Source organism: Acomys russatus, chromosome 28 (genome assembly GCF_903995435.1).
Source record: "Acomys russatus chromosome 28, mAcoRus1.1, whole genome shotgun sequence".
In the NCBI taxonomy this organism is placed as follows: domain Eukaryota; kingdom Metazoa; phylum Chordata; class Mammalia; order Rodentia; family Muridae; genus Acomys; species Acomys russatus.
The window spans coordinates 43,378,560-43,392,455 of NC_067164.1; the positions used below are offsets into that span (position 1 = coordinate 43,378,560).

The following is a 13,896-nucleotide window of genomic DNA, read 5'->3' on the forward strand; positions in this document are numbered from 1 at the left end:
GATATCAGACGTTTTAATTCTTTGTTGAAAAGATCTCTGTACTAAATCTGTCTCACAGGAGTATTAGTGAAGCCATGTTGTAGTCAATCTATGAAAACACAGTTGAAGAGTGGTGACACACACCTTTTATCTCAGAAATCGGGAGGCAGAGGCAGGTGGATCTCTGAGTTCGAGGCCAGCCTAGTCTACAAAGTGAGTCCAGGACAACCAGGGGTACAAGAGAAAACCTGTTTCGAACTCCTGCACCCCCCCCCAAAAGTGACTTCCAAAAAGAGTATCCAGCTACCAAAATAAAGGAGACTGGATGTGCTATAAAATTTAGGTGCAAGAATAAAGAAAAAGAAAAGAGGGAAGAAGAGGAGAAAACTAGGCTGACCAGTTCTAAAAGGTGAATTTGAAAATCTTGTCATCACACTTAAGTATCTGAAACAGACCCGGCTGGTGTTGTGGCCATATGAGGCTAGGCCAGTTCTGACCAAGAAGCTGCTCCATCTCTCAGCATCATCCTGGAGTTCGGATGAGCCTGGGAGCGGGTGCTCTGAGCTGAATGCCTTATGTTCCTTGCTCTTCTGAGCTTTGAGAATAATAGGAGGATATAACAGTTTATAAAGATACTCTATTTTGGTCTAATAGTGAGTGTTCCAAAATTCTAGTGAGTTCAAATCCTAACAGCATGTCCCAAGTGTTTTTGCGTTAGGAATCAGAGTACCTAATAAAATTAGTTTCAGGTATAAGAATTATAGTTGTTTGTTTCCAGCTTAAGCCTAATGAGAGAATATAGAACAATTAGTTTGGCGGCTGGAGATGTAGTTCAGTGGTAAACTGGTTGCCTAACATGCATGACCCTGGGTTCAACCTCCAGCATCTTAAAAGATATTAATAATAATGAGAAAAAGACCATAACCTAAACACCTTAATCTGAAAATATTAATAGATTACCTTGAGAATTTTCCCCATAGCAATATTTAAATTAAAAGGTTATTTCTGAATATCTCTATGAACACTGTCCTCGTACAGAATGGAAGCCCAAGTCACACCTCCCATGTAGCTAGCTAGTATTGAACACAAGTTCAAAATGTGCATTGCTTTCCAGAAACTGCTGAGGCTGACACACCAAGTCTGCTCTCTCAGAACAGTGCCCCCTACTGTAGCACAATACCCTGCTAGTGCAGGATTCTATAAGTAAGAGTCTTGTGAAACAGCAATTAACTGGTAGCTACCAAAAACACTTCCTAAAGCTAACTGCTCAATTGACACAGAACAACAACGTGTATAGTCAGAGGCGACAAGAACCAAACTCCGCATTGTTAGGTGACTGTTTTACAAAGGGAGTGCCTAACACTGCATGGACAGAGGGAAAGGGAACATATGTCTAATTTCTGCTGTAACATTAAGTTTTTTATTTAAATCAACTTGCCACCCAAAAAATTACACTGTTTTCTATCTCAGTACTTCAAACACCCAAATTCCATATTTTTATAAAAATAATACTTCAGAAAGATTTTTTTTCATAACCTTTTAAAAAATGTAGCCAATACGTATCTAAAGACCCATAAGACTGGTTTGAAGGGGTTTCATCAGTACGATCAGTCCTAGTATCTTCTTATAAGTTTAGTACAAAAGATTGGGGTACACATCAGAGTAAAAATTGAAATAAACTTTTACATCAAATCTGAAAACGTCTAGAAACCATGAAGCAAATCCGATACTAGTATTTCAGACAAAACAAAGCCTAACAGTCAGCTCTTCAGTTGACTCCTCACGGTTTGCTTTGCCACTGACTTCAGGAAAAAACACTCTCCCTGCAGATGCTCTGACCCTGTTACTTTAAACAGACGGGACGGGGATCTGCTTTGCTGATGTGCTGTCATATTCCTGCATCAGGTCGTTGGTGGTGTAATAGTGCATGGCAATGTACGAACTGGCAAATCCAAAAGAGTTCACTGGCTGTGACGGGTCCGGACTGCTCTCCCCCTGGGAAGGGGTACTGTTATAGATACTATAGTAAGGTTCAATCCGAGTGTTGATGGGTGTCGAGCTGCTCTGACCACAGTGCTGATGTCCAGCAGAGGCTTTGGGACTTGCTACACTTTCCTTTGAATGGCTTGGGCCACATGCCTGATCCACAAATTTCTTCTGTGGTTTTGGAGACAGCATGTAGGCAGAGTTTGTCTCATGGTGAGAAGATTTGTTCCTATTGATCTCAAGGTTCCCCTTTCCCATGGCTCGAAGTCGAGTTTTCTGTTTGCAGCAGAGAAAGCCCAGGCCAATGTACTGGAGGCACCAGAGCACTTTCCTCCTCAGCCCAGCACTGTTCCGAGAATATATAAATGGATTTAATCCTGACTTGAAAAATATCAGAGTAAATCCAAACAGTTCAAACTGGTAAAGAATGAAGCTCCCGTTGTCAGACAGAACCAGCTGCACCAGGGAGATCCCCAGAGGAAGACAGCACACCAGCACCGACAAGACGATGATCACACAGGTGACGACTGCTTTAGAATCCTTGGCAGTGGAAAGGTTGATTGCTGATACCAGCTGGAGCCGACTGGCCGAGGGGATTGGCATTTGGTTGGGATTCTTAATGTATCCATGAGTTTGACTATGCTGCAGTTTATTATAATTCTGGTTCCTATATAGAGCTGGCATTGTGCACTGGATGGCATCTTCACCTCCCTTCACAGAGGCCCCCATGAATGGCTGTGGTCTGGAAGCATCAACTGTGATCACAGGGGGGCACTTTTTGACTTGCGCATTCTTCCGAAGGGTCTGAGCAATCATGATGTAAGAGACAGACACCACAGCAACACAGAAGGTAAAATCGACAACATACAGAGATAGAATGGCTTTTCCTTCCCCATCCATAAGACTGGACATGGGGAGACACAGGTGGGACTTACTGGTTCTCAGTGTAGCCAAGGTGGCAAGGGTAAAACTGGTGGCCCAGAGAAGCAGGGTAAGGAGAAAGATGCAGAAAAAGGAGGCCGTACAATTCGGCTGCTTCCCCATCACCATGCGGAGCCGGTGCAGGGCAATCACAGCCACCATCTTGAGGGACATGATAACAAAGCCTGAACTGGTAAGGTGGAAGGTGAAGCAGAGGGTATCTGGGATGCTACTGGCCGAGCTGAAGAACAGCACAAAGGTGAACATGGGGGCTGTAACCCCACAGATGAAGAGATCACAGAAAGAGAGGTTCAGGATCATAAAATCAAAGTTGGTTCTGAACTTCCTGAAGGCTGGGTCAAAGAAAGACAAGAAGACAATAAAGTTTCCATAAGAGCCTAAACAGAAGATGATGGCAAGCAGAAAAGTGCAGGTCACCAAGGTGGCTGTGTGGATAAAATCCTGAAGGTCCTCCTGGAGAGAAGTGCCGTTTCCTGCCCGCGACGGAGGAATGTACAGCAGGGTGGCGTTGGGAGCATTCTGAAGCGGGCCACTTGAGTTCATCTTCAAAGAGAGGTGTCTCTTCCTCGTATTCTCAAAAGAAAAAAAATCAGCAGGAAGAGTCAGGAACTCAGCTCACAGACGCGGGACACACGTCAAAAGAGGGCCAAAGAAGATAAGCCTGCACAACAAAAAGTACACCCAGAGACAGAAAGGGATTAGTGAGCTCGCAATTGCATTGTTTTACAGAAGCATGTCACAAAGTCTAACACAGAAAGGCATGGAAACCAGGCACTGGAGACACACAGGAACATGACCTCTTCTTTGGAAGTCCATGATCTTTTCCTGGGAGGAGCTACATCTGTGTGGTTGCAGGGACTACAGCCAGGGACAAGGGGTACTGAATCTATCTGGGGCAGAGGCTGAGAAATGGTGAAGGGAGCTTTGGTGAGGAGAAGCCAGCTGGGTGAGAGGTGAGGAACAGGGAAAATGGAGCACAGGTCTTTGCAACAGAAGGCAGGAAACAGGATGTGCCTGGAATTCAAACAGAGGAGGGTATTGTTGATATGCAATGTGGCCCTTCAATAAGTGCTCAGAAACCATCGACAAACCCTGGTTTTCCTCTAAGGAAAAAAATCTTTATTTCCCAGCATTTATTTTTTTTCTTAGTTTGAGAGTTAAGTTCTTGGTCAATTGAAAACCCTCCTTTGGAAAAGAAAAATTCATGTGGGACTACATTTTAAGGAAAAAGAAGAAAACATAAACTAACAACAGGTGTCTGAGATTATATTTGTAGTTTTTGAGGTACAAAGCAACCCTTTGGGATCTGAAGATGCAGACCTGTCTAGCATACAGGCTTTGTGTTGGATCACCAGCAAGCAAGCAAGTGTGCACATGTACATGTATACACACACACACTCACTCTCTCTCTCTCTCTCTCTCTCTCTCTCTCTCTCTCAAATGAAGCAAAACTTAAAAAGCACCACTATTTGAACTCTAAGTGTTATTAATATCACAACAGGAATACCCTCACCATCAAATAGGAAGCATGATTCTGCACTCACTTACTTAACTTATGTTATCTACATGTATAGCCAGCATTGTGCTAGCTGTTTAATGCACATAGATGATTGATTAGGAAGCACCTGGTACCCTAAAATACTAACCTTCTGTTCCCTTCTTTATATAATCATTTTTATCTCTTATGCAAGGAAATGTAATATACATTTATACCCATCTTCACTGTTTCCAACCCCAAAAATGTATGTGGCCTCTCCAAAAGAAAGATTTAGAAGGACAGATAACATTTAGTGCTTTGATCTTGACAACTGGAAAACATTTGCTTTAATCTAACATTGTAGGCATGAAAATGTGGCACTGGGAAAGTCTAGTGCCCATGTTTGGGATAGTTGCCTGTCAGCTAGAGCTGGATCCCAGAGGCCCACAGGTGCCAACCCCTTAGCTGCTGGATCAGGGGCTGTGGACTGGGCTCCAAGAAACAGATGTGGGCTGCCTAGAACAGAAGTCTCTCAGCACTTAACCACAAGTACAGGCTTCGCAGTGGGAATCAGACACATCAGTTCTGGGAGAGCCATATGACCACCCTGCCCCTCATTAAGACAGAGCAGCCTCTGCTGCTGCTGTTGCTGCAGAGGTCATGGGCTGCAGAACTCACACTATGCTAAATTTCTTCACTGCCACATGACACCAAATTTTCTGTAAAATAAATTTTCTTTAAACTAAGATACAGGAGAGAGAACATCTGCTTGTGAATGATTAAATAATAATGGAGAGCTCCTACCATTTCTAGTAAGACTGCATGCTTGTGAACCTTTTTGATATTGTTACCATGAAAAAAAAAAAAAAAAGACAGCATTTTACTGTTGGTAAAAAAGTGTTCCTTGGAGTTAATTTATGAAAAGGGAAGAAGAAAAACCCCATCTGAGGAGGAATGGAAAGCGAGCAGTACTAGAGTAGCAGAAATTTGGTCCAGGGAAATTATAGGAATGAAGAGCTTGGAATCAAGATGCTTAGAGAAATAAATGGTGGTGCACGCCTGTAATCCCAGTGCTCAGGAGGCAGAGGCAAGTGGATCTTTGTGAGTTCAAGGCCAGCCTGGTCTACAAAGTGAGTCAAGGGCAGCCAAGGCTACACAAAGAAACCCTGACTTGAAAAACAGAGAGAGAGAGAAAGAGAGAGAGAGAGAGACAGAGAGAGACAGAGAGAGACAGAGACACACACAGAGATAGAGATAGAGACAGAGACAGAGAAATAAAGACCACCAAAATCTCTCTATCTCCATTTTGAAGATAAGGAAACTCAGAGAGATCACTCAGTAAGGTGGCAGAGCTTTCATATGAACTGAGCAGTTGCTCCTCAAAACCCACATTCCATCACACACACACACACACACACACACACACACACACACACACACACACACACACACTCAGGAAAGGATCCTTAGGTCAAAGCTAAATTATAACGGCTGTCACTTACTGGGTGCTATTACATGGTGTGCTTTCATACTCAATGCTTTATATAAGATATCAAACTACTTCACTGTCAGAACAATCCTACTAAGTATTAAAATCCTGTTCCCAGGTAAAATCCCCTGGAACACAAAACTTCAAAAATAATAAAAGAACTGGAGAGAAAGTCAACCCAGAACTCAATACAAACTCTTTGTGGCCCATGCCTATAATCCCAGCACTTGGGAAGCAGAGGCTGGGGGAATCTCTGTAAATTCAAGGCCAGCATGGTCTATAAACTGAATTCCAGGACAGCTAGGGCTGTCTCAAAAAACAAACACAACCACAAAGAAGTGTGTGTGTGTGTGTGTGTGTGTACATATGTATTCAGTGTTTTGGAGCAAAGTCAGTAGTGGTTAACTATTCCTAAACATTACATGTTATTTCCAATGCATGTATACAAGTTACTTTTTATCTCTGGGGTTATAGACAGATCCTAAAAGACTTTAAAAGTCATATAAGAATGATTTTGTTAAAATACCAGCTTCTAAAGTATTTATTATTATATCTATCTATTTAGTGTGTATGTGTACTATATTATTACACTGTGCTTGCTAGTTCTATGTCAACATGACACGAGCTAGGGTCATTTTGGAGGAAGAAACCTCCATTGAGATAACACCCCTCCAGACAGTGAGCAAGCTTGTGGTACATTTTCTTGATTTGAATCAAGTGGGATGGCCCAGCTCACTGAGTGGTTGTACTCCTGGGAGGGTGGTGGTTCTAGGTACTACAAGAAAACAAGCTGAGCAAATAAACAAACAAAAAAAGTCAGTAGGCAATTGCCCTCTATGATATCTGCATCCGTTCCTGCTTTAAATTCCTGCCCTGGCTTTCTTGTATGATGTGCTATAAATTGTAAGGTAAAACAAACCTTTCTGGCTTTGGTCACAGTGTTACAGCAATAAAAACCCAATGACAGGCATGCATGTGGAGTTCTGAGGATAATTCGTGGAAATTGGTTTTCTGCTTCCATCATATGAGTCCTCAAGATTTGTGGCAAAGGTCTTTACTGCTGGGCCATTTCCCCAGCTCAGAACACCAGTTAAGACAGAATGAGCAGTAACACTTATCTGAGGAGGTTGAACCAAGAGATCATGAATTAAAAACCCAGCAGAATTATACAACAAGTTCCTACTCTGGGCTACATACAAATAATGAGACTTTTCTCAAAATGAATTCACATCATTTGACTACAGTTAAGGAAGGGTGCTGAAGTAACTAGAAGCCAAGAACCAGGAACTCCAAACATGCTGCACAGTGTCAACTCTTATTAAGATTCGGTGTGGGCGTCCCCTTGATGGGGAGGCCTGGTGGCACTGAGGTAGGATAGCAGACTACCAAGAAGAGACTTGATACCCTATGAGCATATACAAGGGGAGGGGATCCCCCTTAGTCACAGTCATAGGGGAGGGGAGTAAGGAGAAAATGGAAGGGAGGGAGGAATGGGAGGGTAGAAGGGATGGGATAACAATTGAGATGCAATATGAATAAATTAATAAAATATATTAAAAAAAAGATTCAGTGTGGGGAGGAGGGTGTGGCCAGAAGGAGACAAGGGAAGGGCCTATGACTGAGAGGTAAAGTGAACAGGTTTTTAAAAATAAATTTAAATTAAAATAAAGTTATCCCAGAAGAAGAAGAAGAAGAAGAAGAAGAAGAAGAAGAAAGAAGAAAGAAGAAGAAGAAGAAGAAGAAGAAGAGAAGAAGAAGAAGAAGAAGAAGAAGAAAGAAGAAAAAAGAAGAAGAAGAAGATTCTGGTTGTGGTATAGGCCTTTAATTTCAGTGCTCAAGAGACAGAAGGAGGAGATTTCTGAGTTCAAGATCAGCCTGATTCACATAGCAAGCTCCAGGCCAGCCAAGGCTACATAGTGAGACTCTGCTGGAAAACAAACAAACAAAAAAGAATGTGTGAAAAGCTGGACGTGGTGGCACAAACCTGTAATTCCAGGCTCTCATGAGGACGAAGCAAGATAACCTCCTTGGAAGCCATCCTGTGCTACATATCAAGATCCCTGTCCTGGAAGGAAGGAAGGAAGGAAGGAAGGAAGGAAGGAAGAAAGGAAGGAGGGAGGGAGGGAGGGAGGGAGGAAGAAAAAGGTGTGATGGGTTTCCAATACTTTTTGTTGTTTTAATTTTTGAAGCACGTTAGGACTTTAATAAGCCTTACAAGTAACTCATGACCTGAATTATTGCAATTTATCCCACCTCCAGGAAGTGTCGAGTTTCGGCATTTTCTGAGCCCAGTCCTCACAGAGAACAAAGTTCTGTCCCATTCCCACTGATTTGAAGGGATCTAGAAAGCCTCAGAGAGGGTAAATAACTTGCCCAAGGTCAGTACGATATTCCAAACCTTTCTAACTACCTGAACTACCCCAAGGCTGCCAGTAGATGTTGGGGTGAGACTTGGGCGAAGGAATAGGGAGGCTGTGGAGCACCGTGAGCTAATGACTAAAGGAGTGGGGGACTGCAGGTTTACCCCCAACACTGACTGGCAATAGTGGGGGCTCCCTAGAATTGAAGGAAAGACAAGCCTAGGCCAATCCAGGGATGCTTGGACTCAGCCTGGATGGGGGCAGTGGGCTTGTGGTCCATCTGAGCTTAAGAGCTTTCACCAAGCTGCACAGGAACACAGGTGCGCACCCTGCCAGACCAGGCCAAGCTCAGCTTGCTCCCCGCTCCCGCTCGCCTCAGTCTGGGTGGGATCCCACTGCTCTGTTCTGATCACCTCTCACCTGCCAGCTGGCTGCAGCATCGCCCTTCCTCCTCCATGTCGCAGGAGCGACCCCATTTGCGCCCAGCGGCCCGGATACTGCCAGGCTAGAAGCATCATGGCCTTCGCTGCCGCCTCCTCCGCGCATCCCCGGAGCCTAGGCGAGCAGGGCGGGAGGCGCAGACACTGAACCCGGCGCCCGCCCCTCCCTCCGACCGTGGCCGCCCCGCCTGCTGGCACCCTCCCTGCCCGGACTGTGAAGTGCGCAGAGCAGAGCTGGCCTCAGCCTCGTGGGCGTGCGCTGGGACCCGCCAGGGCTGCCAGCTACTGGCTGCTGATAGACACAGCAAGGAAGACAGGAAAACCAGGGACACAAGGCAGCCTCAGTGGGTCTCTCTATAGGCCTCTTGAGACAGCTAAGTGAGCCTTGAGCACAGCCTTCAAGCTGGCCTCCTTGGCTGTCACTTCGAGTTTAATAATTAGTCATAATGACTTTAATCAAATCAATGTCAACACACGTATGTGTCTTAGAGTAAGTACGGGGTTGGTGCAAAGTAAAAAGAGAAAACAGGTGCTATTAAATACCGTGTTGAGTGTAAAAATCTTGAAAATCGATAATGTAATCCAACTAGGCCTATTTTTAGTAAACACCAGCATAAAATATTAGACTTGTAGCTTCTTATCTCCTGAAGTCGACACGTCTAAATTAACAAATACAATTTGGCTTTAATTTTAGTCAGCGTCATCAAATAACATACATCTCTAAGTGTTGTGTGCATAAAACGCATCTTGTTAACTCCTTCAGGATTTTAGCCTTGTAAATTAGGATCTTCTATTTTCTAATCTCCGATATTTTGAAATAGAGAACTCTATTTAAATGTCTCTTCTCTTGGCTGGTACTACATAGCAGACACTTTGATTGCATATTTTGTGGCACTGTTGCTACTACAACCTCCTTCCATTTTCTCTTAATATTTCCTTTATAAATACAAACTAGTAAGGAGTTTCAAAGAAATTTAATTTTCTCCACACTTTTTTTCTAAGAAACATGCTGGTGGGCTTTGTGAAATACCAGGATTCTGTTTAGAAAAAAGAATACTCAAGAAAAATTCCGTTAAACAGAAATCATGCTCTACTCCCCAGACATGTGTCCATCCAGTTCTAAGCTACACTGTCAGTGAGGGTAACATTGGGCCCTAGAAACATCTGAGGATTAACCAGCAGCTAGAGTAGAGATTCTGACTCCAAATTAGGTACTGCGTGCATAATTTCCATTTGGACATAAGTGGTAATAAAATGTTCTGGTTGGTCTACTGTCATCAGTAGTACACATGAAAGAAACCAATATCATATTGAAAAAGACAAAAACTCCAACATTGTAAAGGATCCTGGAGATCTAGAAAAGAAACAGTTAGGACTTTTAGAGCTACGTGGGGTTACTCAGCAATATAAATAATGTGCACAAGGCCAGGGGGTGGTGGCAGACACCTTTAATTCCAACACCAGGGAGGCAGAGGCAGGTGGGTCTCCATGAGCCTGGTTTACAGAGTGAGTTCCAGGACAGGCAGGGCCTCACAGAGAAACCTTGTCTCAAATAATGATGATGATCACAAAATATAGGAGCAAGGTTGATAAACTAGACAAGAACACTGGCATACTAGCCACGTAAAGGCAAAAATCTGTAAACAGTTATGACCAGGCTAACATGTGAACAGGCTGTCAATTTGCAATAAACTTGAACTGCAGCACAAAACTTGTGACATGCAAACTAACGGCCATGTTGGCAAAGAGCACATCACTGTGAATAAAATGTTCACATTCATTGTGCCTGATGGGAAACAACCATAATCAGGCGCTCCTGACATAAACAGCTTATTCTTTGAATGCTCCAATATAAGAAGTCTTTTTTTAAAAATTATTTATTTTTATTGTATGTGCATTGGTGTTTTACCTGCATGTATGTCTATATGAGAGTGTCAAATCTTGGAGTTACAGACAGTTGTGGGCTGCCATGTGGGTGCTGGGAATTGAACCCCGGGCCCTTTGAAAGAGTAGTCTGTGCTCTTAACTGCTGAGCCATGTCTCCAACCCCATGAGAAAAGTCTTAAAGTGTAAGTGTAAAAACAGGCACTATGGTGTATTCTTAAGTATAGAGAATGGAAAATGACTTTAATATTCAATAATGGGGCAATACTCAAAACCACCACAAAAGCATTTACCCCCTCCCCCCAGTGCTAGGGGCTGACTCAGGGGTCTCTGTTGTACTAGGCAGGCCCTCAACATTAATGGTAAAGAAAATGTCCTCCTAAATATGATCTGCAGTCTTTCTTTTTCAAAGGATCCATTCAGAACCTAAAGATCGAACCTTACAAACTCATGTTACTCCTTTCCTTACTCATCAAAGCTCACAGAAACCATGCTCTTTGCAGTCCAATCAGTGCTTTCTAGTACAGTTTGTCTCATGTTCAGCTTGCCTTGTTGACAACGGTTCTTGTTTCTCTATCTCCATCCTTGTTAATGTACCACATACTCTAAGAGCTTTCAAAGTTGGGATCACTTGTAGAAAATTAATCTTGCAATAGTGGAACATTTAACTTCAAAATTCACAGCATAATCTTGGGGAAATGTCAAGCTAATAGGCAGCAGACTTGGTGTTGGAATTACCCAGGGAGCATGCTGAGCACTCACTGCTTTTAGGTCTAGAGTAGAAGCTAGATCTTGTTCTCATCTGGGACTCTCAATCACTGATAGACTGATTTTGGTTTTGTTTTTAGATTTTAGAGTCGTACCCTGCAGTCTTTTGGCTTAGGACCCAGAGTACTTTGGTACTGGTGCGTGCCACCCGGTCACTTTAAAAAGATGTTGGTGAAGCCTGAATCCCATCCAGAGAATTTTAACTAAGGAACATACTGATTACCAAGTACTTTGCAGTTTTTTAAAAAAAGTTCCCACTTAGGAACTGTTGCTAAAGCATAGTTTTATGTAGTTTAGTTAGAAAAGGCTAAAATGCAGCATTCCTCTCTTGGGAGTTCTCAATTTTCCATAACAAAACTGATAGATAGATAGATAGATAGATAGATAGATAGATAGATAGATAAGAAAAAGAAAAAAAAAAAGAAAAGGCTGAAATGGGCAGTGCAGTTACTATGCAAATGGTGGTCATAAAGAATCAACCATGCAGGTTTGTGCTAACAGAATTCTACCCCCCACCCCACAACATGGAGACAGGGAGACAGGGTTTCTCTGTGTAGCCTTGGCTGTCCTGGAACTCACTCTGTAGACCAGGCTGGCCTCGAATTCACAGAGACCCACCTGCTTCTGCCTCCTGAGTGCTGGGATTAAAGGTGTGTGCCGCCACCACCTGGCTTTTTTTGTTTTTTAACATAACTTTTTGTGATAACAGAAAAGTTCCTCTGTCCTATTAAATGTGGTAAGTACTAACCACATGTGGCTAACCACATGTGGCTATCAAGCACTCATAATATGCCTAGTGAGCATGGTTACTGCACTCAGTAGAGTACAGTTAGGCACTTCATTCTGGCCAAAGGGAGGAAAATCACAAATTTAAACCTAAGAAGGCAAAAAGAATCCACAAAAGTTGCTGCTTATTGAACTGTCTTCTCTTAATGAAGAAAAAAGTCAGGTATTAAAAACAATCCATTTTATTGTTTTTTAAACTAGTTACACAATCGAAATAGTCAATTAAGCACTCCTCTATACAGGGATTATGCCTGTGTATGCTGACATTTCAATACTGTACCAAGAGCACTGCTGTGCTTAGACTGGAACACTCAGCATGTGGATACTAAAAATAGACTGTAGTGTTCCTTTAAAGATGATTGTAAAAGGTGTGGAATAAGATGTTATTCATCAACTTGCGAATTATTCCAACTAGAAGATACCTTGCACTCTATAAAGTTGTGATAGGCAAACATCATTTAAAGATGCACACAAAAAGGTACATAAAAAATCCAGATAATGATAAATGAAAATTTTAAAAGTCCCACATTTCAGCTTTTGTAACATGAGAGGATAAAGAAAATAATTTAAAAACATACACCCCAAAATGGCATTCTGTAGGTACAAGATCCCCAAGTTGCTATAGTAAAAAGCTGTGTGTGAATCTCTACAACCAGTCACACAGTGGCTCGTGTTAAGGGCTGCCTCTGTACAAAGTCTTGCTAATGTTATCTCTACAACCCATACAATCTTGTACATCTATATAGCATACTAAACAAGTCAAATATCAAGTTTTATTAATCTTAATGATTCTGCAGGCAGGCAGGCAGAGGAGAAGGGGTGGCGGAGATTAAAAGAAAATTTCCACAACCGCGGCAATCTTCCATTCGTATGAAGTATAATGTATTTCAAGGTACAAAACAGTGTTTGTGAAGACTATAGGGTAAAAAGCAATCAGCCAGGGTATTTATTGATGTTGTTTTTTATTTTTAAAATCACACATTGTATACACATACAAATCAGTCTAAAATTTATTCACCAAACCCCCAGGTTTTCAGCAATTGGCTCTTACTCAGCACCAAAAACTCTAGTTTGTAGTGACACAAACACAGACTTCTGCAATGTGGTTGAACAATCTGTCAGGTCATAGGTTAATTCCAAGACTTGCTCACTTTGATCCTTTTCTCTTCATGGCTCTCCAGACACAAGGCTGTCAAGACTTCAGATTCATGGCCCATGGCCCTACTATCACTAAACCCAACAACCTTTGGGGAAGAATTCAAAATAATTTGAGATGAATGAAATGAGAGGACCTACATTACTGATGAGTAGTCTCTGTTCCAAGTAAATTATTTTGTTTGGTCATGATGCCATGATCATACTAGGTTATTTCTAATCTGAGACTTTGTGACTTTTTCATATGTCTCAAAGAAATAGTGATCAGTATTCTGGGACCACTTCAGGGCAAGTTAGAAATCGAATGGTAGCTGAGAACCTGTGAATGAGGATTAATGAGGCCAAATACAGAAGTCGCCACAATGATGAAAGCTCATCAGAGGCTGCGTCGTGAAACCTGCAAAGAGTCACCACAGATGGTACCTGAGGAACTGGAATTTTTGATGAAATGAGCCCAAAATGAGGACTAGTCATCTGCATTAAGAAAAAGAAGAAAAAAAAGTGTGTTAGGTAACAAGACAGTTCTAAAATCCCACCAAATAGATTTTCTTTATTCTCCCTACCCTTGCCTATACAAAGATTTCCTGGCCCTCCCTCTTTACAGAAGAGTAATAAGCATTTATATAAATT

At 42.3% G+C, this 13,896-nt stretch overlaps 2 protein-coding genes across 3 annotated transcripts in view; both read right to left on the bottom strand.

Annotated features, from left to right (window-relative positions):
- Nucleotides 1-1,687: 1,687 nt before the first annotated feature.
- Nucleotides 1,688-8,827, bottom strand: Gpr75 (G protein-coupled receptor 75). Of its 2 annotated transcripts, none has more exons than XM_051170696.1 (2): nt 8,654-8,827; nt 1,688-3,568 (listed from the first exon to the last, which is right to left on the bottom strand). In XM_051170696.1, exon 2 carries the CDS (start codon nt 3,448-3,450, stop codon nt 1,828-1,830), a length of 1,623 nt encoding a protein of 540 aa, XP_051026653.1. In that variant the 5' UTR covers nt 3,451-3,568; nt 8,654-8,827; the 3' UTR covers nt 1,688-1,827. The 2 variants fall into 2 exon arrangements, with proteins under 2 accessions (XP_051026653.1, XP_051026654.1); XM_051170697.1 differs by lacking the exon at nt 8,654-8,827 and adding an exon at nt 7,858-7,875.
- A 4,265-nt stretch (nt 8,828-13,092) lies between these two features.
- The window catches only part of Psme4 (proteasome activator subunit 4), a 105,594-nt gene continuing 104,790 nt past the window's right edge, over nt 13,093-13,896 (bottom strand). The window contains exon 47 of the mRNA XM_051170250.1: nt 13,093-13,740. The gene's annotated coding sequence lies outside the window, so the exon portion shown is untranslated. The remainder of the gene's footprint in view (nt 13,741-13,896) is intronic.